Here is a 21270-nt window from a genome sequence, read left to right on the forward strand (position 1 = left end):
CCTGTGAACCGTTGGTCCTCAGTCAAACAAACAGCGCTACATTGAATGACGGTACAGACCCGGGAGCCCAGCTATGTAGCTCAGTAACTCCGAGTCATTATCGGGCTTTATTATTTGAATCTTCCCTTTTTGTGTGTGGAGAATAATATGGTTTGAAAGAAAAAAAAAAATAAAATGGCTAAGCGACCAGGGAACGACGACGGGATGCTGACTTCACCGACCATTATTCGGAATTTCTCCGCGGATCTGAACGCCGTAGACGTCAACGAGGACGGCGGCGACGACGGCGAGGACGTTTGCCTGGATGAAATTCTGACTCTGTACAGCCAGCCGATAAACGAGGAGCAGGCGTGGGCTGTGTGCTACCAATGTTGTCGGACTTTAGCGCAGAAGTATCGGAGGAGAGGCTCCGCCAAGTCTGCGGGCGCCTCGGCGGCGGACTATCCGAGGAGGATCGAGGGACCCGGGAACGTGATGATCGGCAGAGACGGGACCGTGAGGCTTCACTTTGAAGACAGCACAGGTAACTGAACCCACCCAGACCGGACGGGCAGCTGCTTAGTCTGGATTCGTATGGCAGCTGAACTACAGAAAAAATGAATCTCAGCTGGGTGCCTGGTAGTTTTCCTCTCAGGCCGAACGAGTGGAGTATCTCTCCGAGAAGAGGCCATGTTGTTGTGGCCGCCTGCTTCCAGCCATGTGGTGAATTTGTTGACAGGCGCAAAGGGATGCGACTGGTAATAAAACATGTTTATATAACTGCGTGGACAATCCAAGACCGCGAAAGCTGTTTTTTATGAATTGTCAGTCAGGGGGTTTGTTCCTCCAGCAGAACCTGATGTTTACAAAATAAACTGGGTTCGCATTACAGCTTAGTGGAAGCTTGAAGCGGTCACTTAGCTTCTGTAAACACAGAACCACCTGATCGGTTCAAACTTCAGGTTAGACCACAGCAAACCAGCCCCCACCAAGCCCAGGAAAGATCAGTCACATATCTAACTAACAGGCCCATTATGTTGCAAACAGAAGTGAATGCACAGATTGGAGGTGGAAAAAGGTGCATCTTTACCTGTGACAAGCACAACAAGGCACATGCTTTAATCCCATGCAGATTTAAAGCAGAACTTCAAGAATCTGTATAGAGTGGAAGATGTTTGACTTATAAATTAATGCAGAAAAACCAAAATTTCAACACATTTTTACCCCCTCCCCCTCCAAGTTGTCTATAAAGTAGGTAAGTTAAAATCCTTTTGGTTTAGACTCAAACAAAGCAAGAATGGCAAAGATGATAGAGTTTTCTGTCCTCTTATGAACTCGTAAACCATTAGTTTCGATGCAAATAACCTGACAACTGGTTCTGAAAGATTGGCACTTAAAAGACTTTCATCTTCCATAACAGGTTTTGTTCCACCCTCTTATAATTAAGCAATAATTTAAACTCACAATGTGGCTGGTAATAAACTAGTAGAGAAATTTAAAAAAATGTGTTTAAACATAAACATTACAGGTTGAATATTGATAAAAACGTTTTGGGCTCTGTTTAATTTGAAAGAGAGTTTTTTTTTCATGTACAGTATTAAAAAGCTGTGTGAGGAGCAGCTCAGGTGTGTTAACAGGTGTTCACAGGGTGTCAGAGCCTTTTGGCATGTGACCTGCATTCCTTGAATATGTGGGAGATGGGTGTGGAAGGAGGAGGTGTGTCTGTCGGTGCAGATTTAGGTGCTGAGGTTGTGTGTCATCTCTCCCCTGGAACATTTGAGCCTCATCATCTTCTCCTCCTCTGCCTCCTTCAAGCCTCAGTCCAGCTCATTTTCATCCTGTATCATTTAAGTGTACTCAGAGACATCTACTCTGCGTCACTCTCGCAGAATAAACAGATTTGGGTGGGGGGGGGAGTGCTGCTGAGCTTTGTCTTTACACCACTAAAAATAGAACGGAGGTGACGATTGGACGCACAGACTTTAGGAATCTGAATGCAAATAAATATGGAGATTATGGGGAGAGCCTTTTGGCTAGTGGCTGAGGTATTTTGGGACAGCTCGGGTCCCCGTCCTGATTCTTATCAGACCCAGTGATGAGAGAGATGTGAGACTTATTAAGCCTCCTGCAGCACAGCGACTGGTATAAGAGGGCTCTAAATCTTCAGAAAATCAATGCTTATGCAACCTTCATATGGCCTACACATGAGTCAGGGCGTGATTTGGCAAACTCTCAGAAAGACCAATCCCGGGCTTTGACCGTCTCTGCTGAAATCATTCTGCATTCAGACGTCCCGCCGAGCTGCAGGCCGCTGCTGTGATCAGCTACCAGGCAGTCACTGCGAAACAACAAGGAAGTGTTTTATTTTGGTGACGCGTGAGCTCGTTCCTAATTTTGGTTGAATGGATCCAAGATGCTCCATCTTCAGACGGATAAATTGACATTTGCTTCCGTTTTCAGATTACGTGGAGCATGACAATCTTAGCTGCGTTGTACAAAACAAAACAATGTCTGCATCCTAGTTTCCCTGTTTGACGTTACCCGAGTTTTCACTGCATCTCGCAGCACACATTGCAGGTTTACAGATTATTGTTGTGTGGATGTAAACATGGTCAATGTGGAGCGTTACTACACAGTGCTGAAAACATGCCCACTAAGATTTCTCGCTGTGGGAGAGACGAGAACCAGGCGAGCTGCTTCCTTGGCTGCCTCTTGTCTGGGCCAAAACAAAGGAGCTAGATTTTCAAAATTAGTTTAGGTTGATGAATGTTAGTGGTTATTTAGACTGGCCTGCACTGGTAGTCAGTTTTATTTGTAAATTATGTGATTAAATTAGCAGCTGATAATGTGATCTGGCTAAATAAAGTGTGTCATTTACACACATTGTTTAGTTTTACACCTTGGATTGGTGTTAAAGTCTGCTGCTCTGTCTCTCTGATTGTACTTTAATCTGTGACCTCACAGGTCATACCTTGTTCACGTCACTATCTCTGGTGACGAGCTGTGCACGTGCTAGGAAAATTAAAAAAAAAAGTTTATTACTAAAAGATTTAATCCTAATTGGAAAAATTACTGTAGTTCTTTTTGTAACTTTTGACTTAAATGCAAACTTTTATCCAAAGAAGCCACATTTACACGATGTGGTTTATTATCAGAATAGATAAAAATATCAGTAGCTATCTTAGCATTTTCTTTTACCAAGGAAGTGAAGTTTTATTGTGGCGGACCATAAAATTACTATAAACCTCCACTGGCATGTTTTGAGGCCTGTTTCCTTTAGGCTGTTTGAAGACGCCCCACCAAGTCTGCGGAGAAAACTTTATCATTTATCCACTCGCTGCAGTAATGTATCACAGCTGAATATTCACGCTTTTCTGTCTAGTTTCTATTTCTGTTCTGCACGCATTTGTTAAATATTTTATGCCCTGTGATTTGCATGTTATTGCTGAACGGGATCCTGCACAATCGTTCAATACTTTCAGATAAATGATTAAAAGGGTGTGTCTGCCTTTGCTGATCGTTACCGGCAGCTGCATGCACTGCAAAACGATCATCCTCATTGTTTGACTGTGAGTAACTCTTGTTTGTTTGTTTGCTTTTTCATTACAGATAATTACAAATCAGCCTGCACGTCATTAGAGGTGAGTTCAAATCGGCCTCTCCAATCACTTGAGTTGGTGCAACTTGCAGACTCCTGTTGATTAGTTTAACTTCAGCTCCTTTTACACACATTTGGTTGCTTGGTGAAGTCAAGCAAAGTTTGGTTTGCTCACAGATCAAATCAGATTTCTTTTTTGCTTTCTAAATTCGTACACCTTGTGCTTACAAAATACCAACTTTTTATTTAAATGGAACAAAATGCACGGCATCCTTTTTAAGTGTTTTTTTTCCTTCTTTTTTTCTTGAAACTGGGACTAACTTTACGCGTGCCAAACATAACTGAGTGGGAGTTAAACTATTGTGCCTGAGACTCTTCAATGCAAATGAGGTGCTTTAAATAGAACCCATTGGCTTTTCTTCTTGTAAAGAATGTTTTTTTTTTTTTTTTTCATCATCTCCAAACCCATGTGAAAGAGAGACAAGGCTTTTGTCTGTTTGACCAAGACAGGTACGCCGTGTAATGTTTGAAGGCGACGTCTCCTAGAGGTTCATTATGTGTACATAGACTAATTACACACAATGCTCTGTCAGCTTCCACACTGTGCTTCCTGTTTGTCTGGTAGCTCATGTGATCCCTGGCATGCACAGTATGTGTGTTTTTGCTCGAGTATCTTGATGATAAAATTCCTTCTACCTCAGCTGACAGTCAACATGGATGAAATCTCACGGCTTTACTGTCTTTACCCATCTCTGTGGTGCTGAAATACTGAGGCCAAGTGCTAAACACAAGTGTTGTCTTATTTCCATTCCTTGACTCTGACTTAAGCCGGTATCTCAGCTGGTTTAAGCAGGGTTGCATCGTGCATGCACGGTTTGGCTTATGCTATGTTCCACAAACAGGGTGTGTTTGTTTTACTAGTCCTTTCTCGGAAAAAACATCTTGCACAAAGGCCATTTGAACCCATCAAGTCGCCCAACAAAGGTAAATCTTGTGGTTGAAACTTGAGGTCCCATACCTGTCTGTAGGAAAATATGAGGTTTTCTGTCAGTTTATCAAAGTGACACGAGGAATGGATCTGACTGATAACTCAAATATATGAAGCTCATCTGGTGGTGACCATTATGATGGAAACCAGCAAAACATCTTCAATCTTGTATTTTTTTTTTTTAGTTTTTAGTATAGCATTGCTTGTGATTAAAGTCAAGAATAACCGTAACCAATTTAAAAGATTCCTGGAGACCTCTCCTCATTTTCCACTTGTTTTGTCAACGTGACTTATTTCTATTAGTTTTCAGTAGTTTGTTCCTGATTTCTTGTTTATTACAGCCTTGTGCACTTGAAAGCAGCTGACAGAGCCTTTTTTTTAAAAAACATTTTTAGCTTCACTAATTTAAACCCTGTCTCTTGTCCTGTTGTAGAAGACAGTTCTAATTAAAAAATTAAGTTTGATGTTGTTAATTCTGCTGTGATCATTCCTTCCAAAAGAACTAGAAAAGCCACACCATCACATGCTAGCTTTACAAGACTACTTAATACCATCACTGTAGGGATCAGTGCTTTGACATTTTGTTTGTCTCATGTCTGCATTATTGTTGTTATTTATCACTGATAGTAGCACCCTGTTAGACTGTTAGTGCTTATCCTCTGTTTTTTGAACTTCCCAGAGATGCAGGCTCTCTGCCTTTAGTTCCCTTGATTGGTTAGTTTTTTCCTGCCTAATGTGATTGACTTCTCTAGCAGGCTGTCAGGAATACTTGAAACTAAAACTCTCACTTTGTGCTTTTAAATTGACACTAACTGCATCCAGATTGTTTGGAAAAGGGAACACACAGCCCCACACACAACAAGAAGCTACGCTCTCACTGTTGGACGTTCTGTGTCTTTCATTTTTTGGCCTTGTTTGTTTTTTCTGTCGGGTCTCAGCCTCTGGTGAAAGTGACTCAGCTGGTATCCGTCTCTCCTACTTTCACCAGTCCTTGGAGCTACTTGGCTTGTGCAGAGTTGACCCTTTTTTTTTACTGATGCTAAATCTAGGCATAAGATTTCTTTCTTGGCAGGTTTATTAGGAAAACTGGTGAAGTGCCTGCTTTACTGTGCACCTTCTCCTCCAGCCTGCACCTTCCAAGCTTAACCTAGTTTGTCTGCAGTTGAAGATTAAGGTGAGATTAGTTTCGGTATCCTATTAGGCACTTCTGTTAGCCATATTGACTGAAGACCCTAAGGTTTGTTTTGATGCCAAGACTATTAGTTTTCCTCTGTCATGTTTAAGGTAAACCCTTTAGAATAAGAGCATCATTTTGTTTTAAAATCACAATAAATACATCATACTTGACTGTTTGGACAGTCTGAGTGAGCAGCGGTGCAGCTGGTTGAACAGGGGCTGCATGTGTCTGCATGCGGGGCTTTTGAACGCCTCTCCCTGCCAGCTGTGACCTCTGTCACCACAAAGACTCACTCTTGTTCGCTCTGATGTCACACTAAACAGCTGAGAAGAAGAAACCGATTTTCCATGTTGTTTTATCGGTCACAACAATGAGAGATTTGATGTTATTTTTTTATTATTATTTCAGTACGTTTGCACCTGTTTGCAGCAACATTAAAACTCTCAGTTCGCTGTCTGCCTCTGTTTTTCATCCCTGAGTGCCTGACATGAACCAGTACCTTCATTATGTTACACCCTGCTTTTAACCAAACCAATTGATTGATTTCTGTGACACTGACTCAACTTTAAATCAACCGTTCAGCTCACATTACAGCACCTGAGGCTATATTTCTCCCTATAAGTGGACATCCACAAACATCACAGTCATGGGAGTCCAATTATTGAGCTGGTGGAACTATTTAAGTCTGTTTAACACAGAAGAAATCGATTTCTGACTCTTATCTGGTTCAGTCAAGCCTGAGAGATGATTTGCGATTGCAGCTCGGAACTTTAAATTTTATATATTTAGCTACAGGTACTTTAAAGCAGCAGCTCGGAGGATGTTCTTTGTGCACATATTAGTTGCTGTGTGCAAGAGTCATGTAGTGTTGCAAACAAGCAACTATATTTGTTGTAAGTGTTTGTAATCTTAAGTGACAAGGATGCGATTCGTCTGTTAGAGATGATTTATTATAGCCCACTGTTGTGTAAAGTATCGGCTCTGATGCTGTCAGCATCCCACCGATGAATAAAAAACATTGTTAAAGTCAGAACGAACTGATGCTGAGAGACGTGTTCTCAGGCCTCAGCACTTTTTCCTTTTGACGTCATAAATCTCTGCAAGCTTAACAGTTTTTGACCAGCACATATGAGAGAGCAGCATTGCGTTCTGTCCCAATAAGAGCTGTCATAAGTGATGCTGCAGAGCCGAGGAGGCCGAGCATCCTTCCTGCAGAGGAAGCCCTCCGAGCTGTGGTTACGTAACTGTCTGTGCTGTGATGGCTTTGCTCTACTACTGCAGCAAACGCTCAAAGGCTGCTCATCTGGCAGCTTTATGAACTTGAATGGCCGCAGTGACGCCTCGGGTTTCAACGGCTGAGGCCGATATTAGCCTTATTCTAGAAATGATATTTCTGCATTCAAATAAATATGATTAATTTTTTTATAATTAAAGCAGTAGTGTGAAAAAAGGGGGTTTCAAATGCTTCTGCTTCACTGTGCACGGTGAAAGGGAAAGATGGAACAAGTAGGCCTTTCTTGAGATGTCAAAGAGTCACTTTGAAATAAAAAGGAGAGCAGGAATGTGGAACACGTCATGCTAGACACCAACAGTGTGGTAGAAATATCAGTGTGTGCATCCATAATCTTTATTTATAAGGTGAAAACCAATATAACATGACACAGCTGAGGACTGAACCCGGTGCTGAATCTGTGAGGTTAAACACAGCCAGCACAATGATAAATAATGGAAAATTACAAGAAGTCTGATAACAGCTCATTTTTGCCTAAAAAAAAAGACAAAATCACTTTAGCCACCTTATTTTTACATGTTTGTAAACCAGCTCTGTGACTCAAAGGTTGGTATTGTGTAGCCCCAAAGGACAGATTTGTTCCCTCAAGAAACAAAGTGTTTTTGTGAGCAGGAAGTTGTTGTCGGAATGAGCGAACGTGAGGAACTTCTGCCTGACTCCGCTGCTTGTTTCTGGGACAGTGGTGTCCTACTGCATCAAGCGGAGCGCCGTCTGACGGATGGAGCATCCCGCATCCCGTTCCGGATGGACTGGGGGAGGTTTCTGAGCTGCTCACACTTTTTCCAGAACTTTGTGGCTTTAGTAAACTCTAACGAAGCCGAATCCATTCTTGGCGATAAACTATGACTCATTTTGCTGCATTTCCTCAGAAGCGCTTGACAATGTAGGCGACGTCCTGAGCCATCTGTAGTTGGCTAAGACCTCACCGACAGAACATATTTGTGTTTCATCGGCATCGGAGGGCATCCACCTCTTCTGCATGTTTCATCGTTTCAGTTTGTGGTTTATTATCAAAGATTTCAGCTTTTGAAGCCCAGCAGGTTTTTTTTTTTTTTCCTGAACCAATTATCCACATACTCGTCCCCCCTCCTTCTCCTTCTCCATCCTGCCGCTCCTCTGCTTTACTTTCTTGCCTCATTCCTCTGAGTCACAGGTCTTCAGAGAAGGTAATTGAGAAAACTCAGCTGTGTTTATCGTTTTCCTGCTCCATCTTTCAGTCGGGCTGGTGTTTGGGAAGAGGCCTCTTCCACATTCCTTTGAGTGGATTACTTCATAGCTGGAAATTAACAAACACGACACCATTAAAATAATAACACGTCGATCAAGTTACCTCGGCTACAGTTGTTGTTGTTTTTAACCGTTTAACTTGTCATTATGTATGGTTCAGAGTGTTTTAACAACTAATAACAAACCAGATTATTTATGTGCTTTAATGATTTACTCGCCCGTTGGTTCTGATGAACCAATCAGAGGTTTAATCATCACAACACACTTTTGTGTTGGCTTGGAACTTGGACTTAAACAGTAACTAAATCTGCTCTGGACTTACCAGCCTGTAGTTTAGTCCAAGGCTTAAATAAAAAAAAAACTCTGAAAGACCTGAAAGTCTGGAGAACTACTGAGCAAAATCACTTTAAAAGATTAGAAGTCGAGGAATATGGAAATCAAGGTTGGTTTTAGACAGTTTTGTGCCATTCGGCCGTTAATGATGGATGAAATTCCCTTCACTGTTTGTTACTCCAGCATTTCCTCATTTCACTTCCCACTGCGCTGCATGATGTCCTACAGATGGATTATAGTGTTACATAATAAGGCAGTAAGGAGTAGGATATTTGTTTTAGCCTTGGAACAGGATTATCAGCTGCACTCGGCGATGGTGAATACATGATAACAGCAGGGTCAGAAAGTGCAGGATCAGAGCATTAGTGTTTTAGTATTTTATTTTCCTCACATTCCTGCAGGTATTAAACATTTTCACAATAATTGGTCCTTGAAAATACGCTCCCTTATATCTGCATTTCTGTCTTTGAACTCTGCAGTGTAAAGTAATGATACAAGTTTAGATTTCACAACAAGATCACCCCAAAAAAACAACCTAATAATCATTTTAGCATCAGTTACTAAGGCAGCATGAAGCCTCAAAGTGTCTGGGTCAGACTTGCTGTACTGCTATTTACTATCTGTTTACAAGAAAAACTTAATAAATAAAGTTGCACCAGATTTCCAAGTCAGCCCACTTTGTCCGAACATCTGTAGATATAAGTAAATCCTTTGGACTGAAGCATAAATTCATTTAAGTTTAGTCGGTGTAGAAATGTGTCTGCACCTTAAAGGGGTGATTAATTGTAATAATTACTGAGTGTAACTGACAATAGATATATTTGATATAGGCTGACAGGTGATTTCTTTTATCATTTGAAATAAATAAATGATAAACTGAAGGGTTAACTTTTTTTTTAATAAGATGTGAAAAACTGCTTATTTAACCCCTGAACCCTTATGTCAAAAACAAATGAAACAAAACCAAGAAAACGGTGTTCTCTTTAGTTATTGAAATACTTTTTTTATTCCCAAGAGAGCCATACCAAGACAGTCGATGGGAAACATTTGATTATACACTTCAGTAATTATGTGAATGTCTTGACCTCGATGAAGTTAATGCTTTTGAACGTTCTCAGTCAACGCCCTTTTCTGCCGTTGAGTTCCCTCCCAGAATCCTGCCGAGGCGCTGCGCTGTCCCTGTAACCAAACCCAAACACAGCCAGCCATACCCATTTTTACAAGCTTTGTTAGGACACCTCCTGCTTTGAACAGAATGTCGTTGGAGAAGACGCAGCACAAGTTTACAGTAAGTCCATGTTGCATCATTAAACGGCCACACAGAAAACAGAAACATGACATCATATGAACTGGTATTCAACAAGAAAATACAGTTTTTTTTTTTGGTTTTTAAAGGAAGGTTTTTGCTTCTGTTCTGTCCAATGTTTGCAAAGTTGGTTTGAGGTCTAGTAAGATGAACTTTTAGAGTGTTTTATTTTTTTTGGAAAGGAGATGGCACAGCGAGCCAACATGCTGCGGAGAAAGGAGAAACTCTGTCCAGTTTCTCTCCTTTGGTAGTTGGAGACGTTTAAAGAGGCTGCAGGATGGGTCACACCACTCCGATTAATCTGAGGAAGCAGCAGTGAAGTGAGCGTAGTAATCACGCTGTTCGAAGGAACATGGTGGCCTCGTTTCACGTGATCTCTCCTGTCGGTCCAGATGATTTTTGTTTGTAGATGGCAGTCAGACAGAGGAACTGGTCTGTGAGGGTGCGCCGGTGGGCTCACAGTCTCAGAGCACAAAGGGCCGAATGGAAAATACGAGCCGGAAAGATCAAAATGTTGGTATATTTAACAGCAAAAACACATTTTAATTAAAGGCTTAGCATTCGTTGAAGGGATGCATATCATTTGCCACTTTCATGCCAGAGTTCTAGACGTGGATCACATATTTAGGAATGGTCGAGTTTTAATCGTTTAGGTCAAATGTCCCGTGTTGGAGACGACTCTCAGCTACTACCACACCAAACTTTAATTCAATAGCTGTAAAACTTACTGAGTTATAGATAGACTTGTTTTTTTAAGGTCAGTTGGCTGTGGCGGCCATCTTGAATTTGGTTGACTCATATTGTTAATCACTTGCAGATGTTCATCTTATGGTTACTATTTGTGGGTTTAATTAAAATTTGTTCAGTGGTTCATGAGATATTTTGGCAACAGACAGGCACATAAACAAACACAGACCTGGGCAAAAACATTATCGCCCACTGTTGAAAGGTTGAAGGCGGATGATAATGTTTTCAGACAATTTAAAAAATGGTTTTACTGTCATTTCAGTCTCACTGGGTTATGTATATGTGTACAAAATATTTAAATACCAACAAGGGAATATTAATTTAAAGAAACAATTTATTTCTTCCTAAACCAAACCCTTTAACCATAGTTTATTTTTAATTCAATGAAATGATTTCTTTCAACATTTCTGCAGGTCATTGACTCCCTGGCCATCATGATCTACAAAGCTCTGGATTACGGCCTCAAAGAGAACGAAGAGCGGGAGCTCAGCCCGCCGCTGGAGCGCCTGATCGACATGATGACCAACACGGAAGAAACGGAGAGCGATCCCTGTCCCGACGAGGGCTACGAGGCCACGGAGGAAGAGGACGAGTGTGAGGAGGAAGAGGGAGAAGAGGATCTCGTATCCGTTACGTCTGCCAGCACAGTCAGCCAAATCCAGAGTTACCGAGACATCCTCAAGGTGAGTCGGACCACTTACCAAACCTCCAACAACTTAGCTATTTCTGAAAGTTGTTCATTTAGAAGTTTTGTCATGTAAGACTTGACAAAACTCTTAACGTGAGAAATAGGAGCGTGCTTAGCTGATGTCTATCTTTAAAATTTAAACTGTAGTCCAGTCTCTTGGTATTTTGAAGGGACCCTTCAGTATCTCTAAATTAACTTTTAAACACAGTTCTACGATGTTGAACATCTTTGGATAAAACATTTAAAGCATTAACAGAGCACGTCAGGGCTTACAGATTTGCAACAAGATCAGAAGCGTCTCCGCCTGGATTGTTTTAATTCTCAGCATAGCTCATTTCATGAGGTTCTCATCGCGTATGAAAATTAGCTGCCCAGCTCAGGGATTGGTTCCTCTAATGATCTACTTAAAATATGTCTGACTTCACCTTTCTGACAATTTAATTGGCTCTGTCTGTAGATTGAAAGCGGGAAATTTATGCCTTCATGCAGGTGCTCCAGCTACGTCTTGTAACACTTAAAAACATCTTACAGACATTCAAACAAAAAAAACATGTTTGTGTGGAAGTTTTTTTTTTGTGACCACAATGCAGATTGCTAAAACTTGAGTAAATAAAACTGGTCAAGTGCTCATGTTAAACAAACATGTGTGGATTAAGTAAATGCATACATGTAGCAATCTGGATTTCTTACATTCGGATGACATCTGCATCTTTTATGAGTCATGACAAGTTGTTTGTTTGCCAGTGTCGATGGGTGGGAATCTTCTTGCTCCTCCCTCTATTATGACTAATAATTTCTTGATGTGTTTGTGTCACGGATCTTTGGTAAGCTCATCTCTGAAGCTGTGACAAATTAAAACGGCACAGTTAATTAGAAAGTAAAAGCTAATATAGACATTAATATGCAGATTGTTTTTTTCCTCTAAGATTTATTTTTTCTATATTCTGCCTCTGTTAGACTGCCAACATGTAGGCACCTTTTCTTTTTCTTTCTTCACTTTTTTAAAATCAGGTTTGGCCACAAAGCAGCGCAGCAGCACATAATTATCACCTCAGTTGCAAACGTATTCCCCTGCTGGAGGCTGTCACACTTTAAAGTCCTCTCGTAGCCTCTGAGTAAGACTTGATATTAAAACCATGTAAACACGCTGAAATCCTCAGAGCCTTTTCCTTCTATTTAACGGACTCCGTATAAAACCAGTGCTGGGTTTGTCTGGAGGTTTGCTGTACGCTGCGTCATGTTGCTGTAACGTGGATCGATGAGATGATCCGACTCCTGGCCAACCTCCGTCCCACCTTTCCTCTCATTTCCTCTGATAGCGTCGGGTCAGATTGTTGAACGTCCAGCGAGACGTGATGTAGACAAACGACGGGACTTGCTCGGCGCTGAGCGTATTGAATGGGTTTTCTTACTGCTTTAGTGAAATTGAGCGAACTGAAGATGTGAAGACACGAGCTGTCATTCTGGTGCTTCGATTGTTGTTCCATAATTTCAGACAAGAAACTACCTTTTTAAAGCTAGAACCTGCTAACTGTGACCTGCTAACAAGTTTTTTATGTTACATTGAGTTTTAAAAGGAGAATATTTTCAGCTTTTAATTATCTGTATCAATTATGAATTGGGACATAAATTTTAAAAAATCAGCAAATAATTATTTTCAGTTTAAACAACAGGAAAAACAAATACTTTTTAAAAGCCAGTGAATACTTTCACTTTCAGGTGTTTTTTTTTTTTTCTCCCCCATCTTTGCTGAGTCAGTCTGGCCAAACCTATTAAACAAACATGAAAATATGCCATTTGTCTGGTTCTCCTCTTTGTTCCACTGAAGATAATTTGAAAATACTTCATCACTGTGGTAGGCAGCCTTTATTATCATGACAATCACTTGAATACCTCACAGGGCAGAGCCTTATATGGTGACTGAGAAATGTTAATGAGGCCACGTCGCTCCAACTGGACCGTCCGGTTCACAACGCCGCATTTCTGTTTTCCAGTTTTGTGTTTTTAACGCGGTTGTCGGCATGGCCTAAAGGAAGGGAGCGCTGTTCTGTCTAACTTTAAGTTCAGACCGGCCTAAAACGTCTCAGCGGTTATTAGATGGGTGGTATTTATAGCTTCTAAGAAAAAAGCTGACACACTCTTGGTTCATGTCCTTCCTCTGCCCCACTCTGTCATGGCTGTTTATGTTATTTATTTATTTTTGACAAGTGTTTGTTTGAATTTTATAAAGAATTTCACGCACACATTTGTACCCTTTTTAACATAAAATATAACTTTTTTTTACCCCCTTTTCCCCTGGCTTACCATTTCTTGGAAGTAATGAGTTAATCTTCGGATTAGACCCTGAAATTCCATTAAGTCTAAAGATTCACTCATCTGCAAAAGCAGAGCGTGTGACCACATTGAGGCTCGAAGTCTTGTTAGAACAAGTTTTGAGTTTGGCAGAAAATTAAAGAAGAACAAACAGATTGAGTTTATTTAATCTCGCTGCATTATTGGCTCAAAAATGGCTCTTCTTGCTTTTATTATAGAATAATATTACATCATGCACAGCAGTTGATACTGTAATCATATTAGTTAAAAAAAAACAGGTTGGTTTGTAGATTGCATTTGATTTTTTTTTTACAAAACCCAGCTCTTGAGGGAGATATGCTTTTATGAGCACCAGTTTATATTAAAATTTCCCTTTTTTCTCTTTTAAAAAAATCCTTTTTTAGATCTGTTCTTCCCACCTGCCCAGCCCATCCGATGCTCCCAACCATTACCAGGCTGTGTGTCGGGCTCTCTACGCCGAGACCAAGGAGCTGCGCACTTTTCTGGACAAGATTAAAAGTGCTAAAGAGGTAAGGAAATGAGTCGATTCAGTCTGCGAACTTTCAGATTCCAAACTCAGTGAGGAGGAAATCTGTGGGAAGAGCTGCTGTTGCCTGCATACTTGCACACGGTGTCATTTTGAACCTAACGAGAATAAAAAATGATTACTCATGGTGACTAATGACTGACTTCTGTGCACACGTTCAGTAACTGTCACTCATGTTTACAGGACTTTCCCAAAGTCAGGTACTTTGCGTGAATCATCCTCAGTTATCACAAACTGGCCAGAGGTCAAAAACAAAGACAAAATCACCAAACAGGAAAAACAAAAAAAGTGTAAGGAAGTACCAAAGCTCCTATCACTGTCTTGATCTGTGGGTTTACTGTAAAGAGCTGATTTAGCGAACTGAGATTCATGAAGATAACAGACTTTCGATTTGCTCGGAGAAAATGTACCGTTGTGGTTTCTGTTCACAAAGCGAATGTTGTACAGAACAATTGGTTGGTGTCTCGTCAGTCCAGCAGAAAGCTCAGACACAGCAGTCTGCACAACTTAAATCTGGTTAGACCTGATTTCTTCATCCTGTGTCTGTAAGAGGAGTATTGATGCTGGAGGAAGAGTCGGTCTGCCCCTCAAATACGTGCCGATTCTCTCTTTTCAACAAAAATTACAAACAAAAAAAAAAGCACAAATACACCATTAAACAAATGGACTGTGGATGAAGTCATAAGCAGCTTTATTCAGTCTAAATATAGCAGATTGGCATTTTGTGTCGTTTTAGCATGAATGGTTTGTGTAAATTTGTCTGTTTGTTCATCAATCTGTTGACTTAAAATCTGACAGACATTAATGGTTGTAGGGGTTATTTTAAGAAGCAGTTAAAGGGAATGTCAATAATAAATCAGAAGGGAATATGTATACCTCTGTTCAGCTTTTAAAGCCAATATCTGATGAAATTCTTGGTTTTTACTGTTGTCCTGATTGAATGAAGCTGAAGATAACCCAGTTTGTACAATATAAACACAATAGTTCAATCATCAGGGATTATTCATGCATAATCTTATGTAATATATGTTTATAGAATCAAATTATTACAGCAATTTAAGGAGCTTACAGGCTGGATTCAGACCATCAGGCTATTAAGTGTCTCTTGATAATTACTTCTGTACATGGTACCTTGTGTCACACATGCTTTCAAATATGGTTTATCTTTTAGTTACCCTTACAGCTAACCTTTTCTTATCTTTTTCTATCAGCATGCACCAATTTTCTCTTGGATTCCCCTGACTTTTCTGTCAGTCTAGAAAGAAAGTGAAATATTATTTGAACTAGTTTGTTCAGAAGCCTGTATAAGAGGACCTCCGATGAGAAAAGTGAAAGAAGCATTTGTCAATATTGGTAGAAAAAAAGATTGATCAGCAAAAGTAGATGTTTTGACTGGAAAAAGAATGAGTTTCAGCTGTGAAAACAGGAGTGTAAGTGAATACATGTTGAAATAAATGTTCAAGGAAAAGCAGCTGCCTTCAGAAAATCCTTAGTCGACTTTATTTAATCATACCTGCAACAGTAACCGGTAATATATATTTTATTTACATTTTGATCATCTTAAACTGACCTTGAGACAAGAAAACTATAAATAAATGGTAAAGTATGTGCTGCTTATTTAGACCCTAAAAGAGTTTTTCATTTAAAATATGTCAACAGCAGCAGGAGTCTGCACAGCACAGCACAGATTTAGGAGACGAACGCAGTCACTGAAGACAAATGGATAATTTTATTTCCTTTAGTACATTGTGGACACAGGATGAGATGGTTATCAAAAATCACTGCATTCAGGGATTGAATAATCAGCCAGACATTCAAACATGGGAAGTTTACCCATGAGCCCAGTTCTGTTTTAGCTGGTGCCTTTGTGTACATATTAAATGTCACGACAGGTAAACTTTTGCTTCGTGCTTCATGGTTCTCTTTCCTTTTTGATGATTAGAACCTTCGGAGGATGGAAGGTGAGACGCAAGAGGAACCCGGTAAAGACCTCAATGAGCTGGAAAATGCAGATTGGGTGAGAATAATATCCACTTTCTATGCCTCGATGCTGCTACATTTAACTCATGACCCTGTCTTTGATGCGACATAACTTCTGTGTGTTTTGCAACATGACATTAATTATTTCTCGGATATGTTCCCCTGTAGGCACGCTTCTGGGTGCAGGTGATGCGAGATCTTCGAAACGGTGTGAAGTTAAAGAAAGTACAGGAGCGTCAGTACAACCCGCTGCCCATAGAATATCAGCTCACGCCGTATGAGATGCTGATGGATGACATCCGTTCCAAACGTTACAAGCTGCGAAAAGTCATGGTGAGGGTCAAAGGGGGATTTTATTACTTTGTCAAATAATAATCCCTCTGTTTCTTGTTGTCGCAGTCAAATTTCAAGTGTCTGGAAATGGTCTTTTTTTGTTTAATTGAAGTTATTAATGCCATTCCAGGTGAATGGAGACATCCCTCCACGATTAAAGAAGAGTGCACATGAGATCATTCTTGAATTTATCAGATCACGACCTCCCCTAAACCCTGTAAGTGACACGGCGCCACACATCTCTGGTGCTTATTGTTGCCTTTTTATCTTAAACACAGCCGGCATTTAATTCCATTAAAATAGCATATCCCCTTGGGAACGTTATAAAAAATGAGAGCTTTTAAACTTACAGCTGTGAGAACAGCCAGTGACATCAGTATGTGGTTGTTTTACAAGCATTTTGGCATGAACCGTGAAGGTGAGATGACTGGCTGTGAATAACAAGGAACATAATGAGACGTTTATGTCTATATTTAATGTTGCTGTGGTTGAATAGTTGAATGACTTGAGGAAAGCTCATTTCCACTGTTGCCGCGACAGGTGTCAGCCCGTAAACTGAAACCCCACCCTCCACGTCCTCGAAGCCTCCACGAGCGGCTGCTGGAGGACATCAAGGCCGAGAGGAAGCTTCGGCCAGTCTCACCCGACGTGAACAAGAACCGCAGGAACCGCCTGGGTGAGACTCATGATCCTGGAAATTAGCTTTACCTTCTGACCAAAAAAAAAGCATAAACAAGCTCTAGATATCTGAGCAAGTCTCCCCGTATAATCAGATATCTTCTCTCTGAGTGAAAACAGCTGCTAACCCACAGCGTCGCTGCTCTTTATGAGCCTAACCCATCCACTCTGGGCAAAAACCAATAACCCTCCCTAACCACATTCATCATTATTACTCTTAACAGGTTTTATTTGTTTGCTTATTCATAAGCGATACGGTGTTTAAACAAGAATCGTTTTGACTGCAGGGGTTTTGTTTCAGGTCAGTTCAGATCCTGCTGGTGTTAAAGTAGCTTAGATTGATAAATGTGCTGTTTAAAAAGAACTCGACAGGCCTGATCAGCAAGTATTAGCGTTTGAGATGAGGTAGAAAATCAGTTTTGCGTGCTGTGATAACTCGTCAGCTGCATGCAAGTTTAATAAAAGCCTAATTTATTTCTACTGTTTGTTTTATTTTTATTGCACAGTTCTCTGAAACAGTTTCAGGGAAGCTGATCTCGATTTTAGAACCCAGCTGTTCTGGTTTATTTTGCAAACAATTTATTTTTGTCATTCATTTTAACATTTTCTTCCTTCTCGTCTTTTTTTTTCCTTCCTAACTTGGGCATTTCTGTCAGTCATGCGACCTCTTAGCATGTCTCACAGTTTTGACTCATCAGGTAAATCTCGTTGGAACCTGTGTGTCATTCCAGGCTACGTAGAGACTTAGCTCCTGCTTTCCCCCTGATTCGAACATCTTGGTTTATTTACTGTCTCGTACGGTTGTTTGTAACACACACTGCTGTCACATGGAGGTTGTTGTGATGGAAACACTTTTAAAGACCCGAGGAAGACGTGGGTCAACGCAGCGCAACCTAATCTCAGGATGTGATGTTTTGACGTTGATTTTCTCGTAGTTTTCACCGGTTAAAGTAGTTTTTAACCGCTGACTAAAACTAATATGAGATTACAAATCGCCGCTCAGTCTAATCTGCTCTCTGAGTGTGAGAATTACATAATGTCGCTGTCAGTAATCTCCTTCACATGCAGCTGAATGGCTGATTGTTTGAATGCGACATTAACCTTTGGGAGATAATGATGATGAGAATATGCTGCGCTGCGGCTGCACTCCTTGTGTTTCTCTGCTCCTGTGGCACTCTCCTTCACAAACACCTTTCCCTCTGTGCTTCCAGCTGCACACAGCTTCTTTATGTTTGAATGTAGAGCACCACGACTGGTCCTACAGATGCTTGTTGCTGTTACGTCCTCCCCGTGGGTCTCTAGTCTACCGTTAGGAGTTAATGTATTTCTCTGCCTGCTCCAGCTGAAGGTTACATTCACTTAATTTGTCTGCAGGTGCAGGGAAGAGCATCAGCACCCCTCAGGACTTGTTCCGCGGTTCAGGTAAGTAAAAATCAGTCAGTGTCTCATCAGAACCGATTGCTTCATTTAGTCAACATGGTCGTGACGCAAATCTGTAACATAAACATGTGTTTGGAGTTTGTTTTGCTACAATATGTCAGCTGTGATGTCCTCGCCCCTCAGCTGAGCGATCCATTTTTGACCCACAGACTCTCCCGATGCACCGAGGAAGTTTGTTGGCAGCACCCAGTCTCTGAGCGCTGGGGGAACCCCTCAGAGAGCACAGCCACTGAGCCAGAGGAAGAGGCTGCTCAAAGCGCCCACGCTGGCCGAGCTGGACAGCTCCGAATCCGACGTAGGTCGCCCGAATCCTTCATAGCTGCTCTGGAAGTTCAAACACAAACAACTTGTTAATATTTGTTTTTGGCTGTTTGATATTTAAAGTTGGGTTGAGTTACTTGTGTCGTGTTGCCTAATAAGTTGTTTATCCTGGTTGACAGGAGGAGCCTGTACCCAGCAGCTCCAGTAAGTCCACGTTTTTAAAGGACAACAAGTCTGCTGTGGTGAAGAAAGGTATGAACTAACATGTAATAATCATTTTATTTTTTCCCCACATAAAATAAAGTTTCTATTCACCAGTTACCCTCGTTGTCTTTCCTGCCTCGTATCTCCAGGTCCTCAGAAGCTTCTGCCCCTCTCTGCCACCCTCCAGCTTGAGAAGCATCAGCCTCTGCAGAGGCGGCACTCCGAGAGAGCGGCTCCCACCAGCGGTCGCCTGTCTCGACAAAACACCAAGTCTTTGGTAAGTTCACTTTATAATTATTTATTTTAAACTGCCTATTAATGCCTGGATGATCAAGAGGCAGATTTTTAACATCACTGCTGTTTAAACAGACCACCAGATTGGAGTTATAATAAAAACTTACAGAAAGATTTGCACATGCGTATTATGTTTAATATCACTAACTCAATGTCAGTGCTACTTGGGACCTATAATTAAATCAAACTCTGCATGTGATGAAAGAAAATTAAAAACAAAAATGATGACATCATTCAGAAAAAACTATTAAAAAATGTTCATTGTTTTAATAGGCTAAATTAATAATTTATGAGTCTAACAAACACAAACAAAAAAAGTCACTGTAACATGCAAATACTACTAGACAGCTATGTGCTGCAAGTCATTTTTAATGATTTTTTTACATTTATTTCAAATTTGATGCTAGCAGAGCATTTCAACAAAAGCTGGGACACTGCAGCAAAGTTTAAAAGAAATAATCTTTTGATCCACAGTAGTTAGGTTTATTAACATGAGCTAAATTACATATTTTTAAAAATACAATAAAACACAAGCATCACAAAAAGGTGTATTTTGTAAACAGTTTCTCTATTATTTTAATTTAGACCAGTAATTACTCCTAATCATTTTAGGAAAATGGGCTGCCATTTTAAAATTAGAGTTCATGAATGTGACTAAATCAACCCTCATCAGTGGATGAAGAAAATATTTCCTATTTTTCCTCCTGTCCTGTGACCGGTCATGTTGTTACTGTGAGGATGATGGGATGTAATTGAAACCACAGGGCAGCTGCACTGAGAGGTTTGGATGAAATGAGTTTGTTTTTTGGTTTTATAATAACAGACCTGAGGTGCTAAACTAGAGGCTGTATTATCTACTAAATGAAATTCGTCAGCACAGATAAAACACCTAAAAGCTGGAATTAAATGGCTCTATTAGGGATACATTTGTAAGTAAGGCTTGCTTAAAATCTGTGACAGCTGCTGTTTGAAAGCACAAAAATATTTCTAATCAAATAGTTTAGTGTTATAGGAAATTGAGCTTCTTTAGTTGACATTTTTGTTACGTTCATCTTCTGATGCCTCCTGTTGAACCACATGATCATATTAACTCTGGTTCGCCAGTTTGTTTAAAAACACTTACCTGCAGTTTTATCCTTTTTTATACAACTCTGCAGCAAACTGGAAATCCCAGTGGCAAGGTAACTCTGTTTATGTCTTGTTTATTCCTCACCGCTCTATTCTTGTTTCATTTAACTTTTCTTTTTTTAAGCATGATGAAATGAGTCAAACGAGGGCAGACAGTGAGTTCGTGATGGAGCTACAACCATGCAGTAGTCAGATGAAGTCTGACATTTTAGTGAACTCTCTTCCATTTGAGATGGATGATGTCAAGTGACTTTTGATCATGAGACTGCTTTTATGTTTCGCTTGTTATGAAATTGAATTTCACGCTATATATCAAATAAAAATAAGAAATGTAATATATAAATTTGGCCCCTCTAACAGGATGGTTCCAGATAGTTATTTTTGTTTGTTTTATTCACTTTAACAAAGTTAGCTGTAAATGATTACGTAACAGACTCTAAAATTCTCCTTCAGTGGATGGAAGCCTTGTGTTGAGTTTCATCAGACATGCTGCATGTGATTAGCTGGTTGGAGGTTCTGCTTGGGCCTGAATGTCCTGTTCTGTCTCTCTGCTGGTCAGGTGGACGCAGCCTGCAGTGGTCAGGGCACGGTACGTTACCATTCCTTCATGCCGTTGAGCCGAACTGTGTGGGCGAACCCACACCGAGCCCCGCTCGTGGAACTCGGTTTATCGGTTTTTACACGAACGGGACGTTGTGTCACGTCTGTCTCGAGTGAATGGAGCTAAAAGGGAGGAGAAATGTCCTGTAAAAAGTCAC

General features: G+C 40.6%; 1 protein-coding gene across 4 annotated transcripts in view; it reads left to right on the top strand.

Annotated features, from left to right (window-relative positions):
- The window catches only part of spire1a (spire-type actin nucleation factor 1a), a 24271-nt gene continuing 3001 nt past the window's right edge, over nt 1-21270 (top strand). Inside the window, exons 1-14 of one of the 4 annotated variants that reach the window (XM_017425351.3) lie at nt 1-523; nt 3589-3620; nt 11060-11329; nt 14052-14177; nt 16137-16211; nt 16343-16507; nt 16638-16724; nt 17048-17183; nt 18560-18607; nt 18775-18920; nt 19066-19138; nt 19240-19367; nt 20542-20565; nt 21072-21101. In XM_017425351.3, coding sequence (XP_017280840.1) covers nt 175-523; nt 3589-3620; nt 11060-11329; nt 14052-14177; nt 16137-16211; nt 16343-16507; nt 16638-16724; nt 17048-17183; nt 18560-18607; nt 18775-18920; nt 19066-19138; nt 19240-19367; nt 20542-20565; nt 21072-21101 — 1689 coding nt within the window. In that variant the 5' untranslated portion in view covers nt 1-174. The remainder of the gene's footprint in view (nt 524-3588; nt 3621-11059; nt 11330-14051; nt 14178-16136; nt 16212-16342; nt 16508-16637; nt 16725-17047; nt 17184-18559; nt 18608-18774; nt 18921-19065; nt 19139-19239; nt 19368-20541; nt 20566-21071; nt 21102-21270) is intronic. The other 3 variants (XM_017425367.3, XM_037975680.1, XM_037975681.1) reach the window with 3 other exon arrangements.

The sequence above is a fragment of the Kryptolebias marmoratus genome, linkage group LG5, assembly GCF_001649575.2.
Source record: "Kryptolebias marmoratus isolate JLee-2015 linkage group LG5, ASM164957v2, whole genome shotgun sequence".
In the NCBI taxonomy this organism is placed as follows: Eukaryota; Metazoa; Chordata; class Actinopteri; order Cyprinodontiformes; family Rivulidae; genus Kryptolebias; species Kryptolebias marmoratus.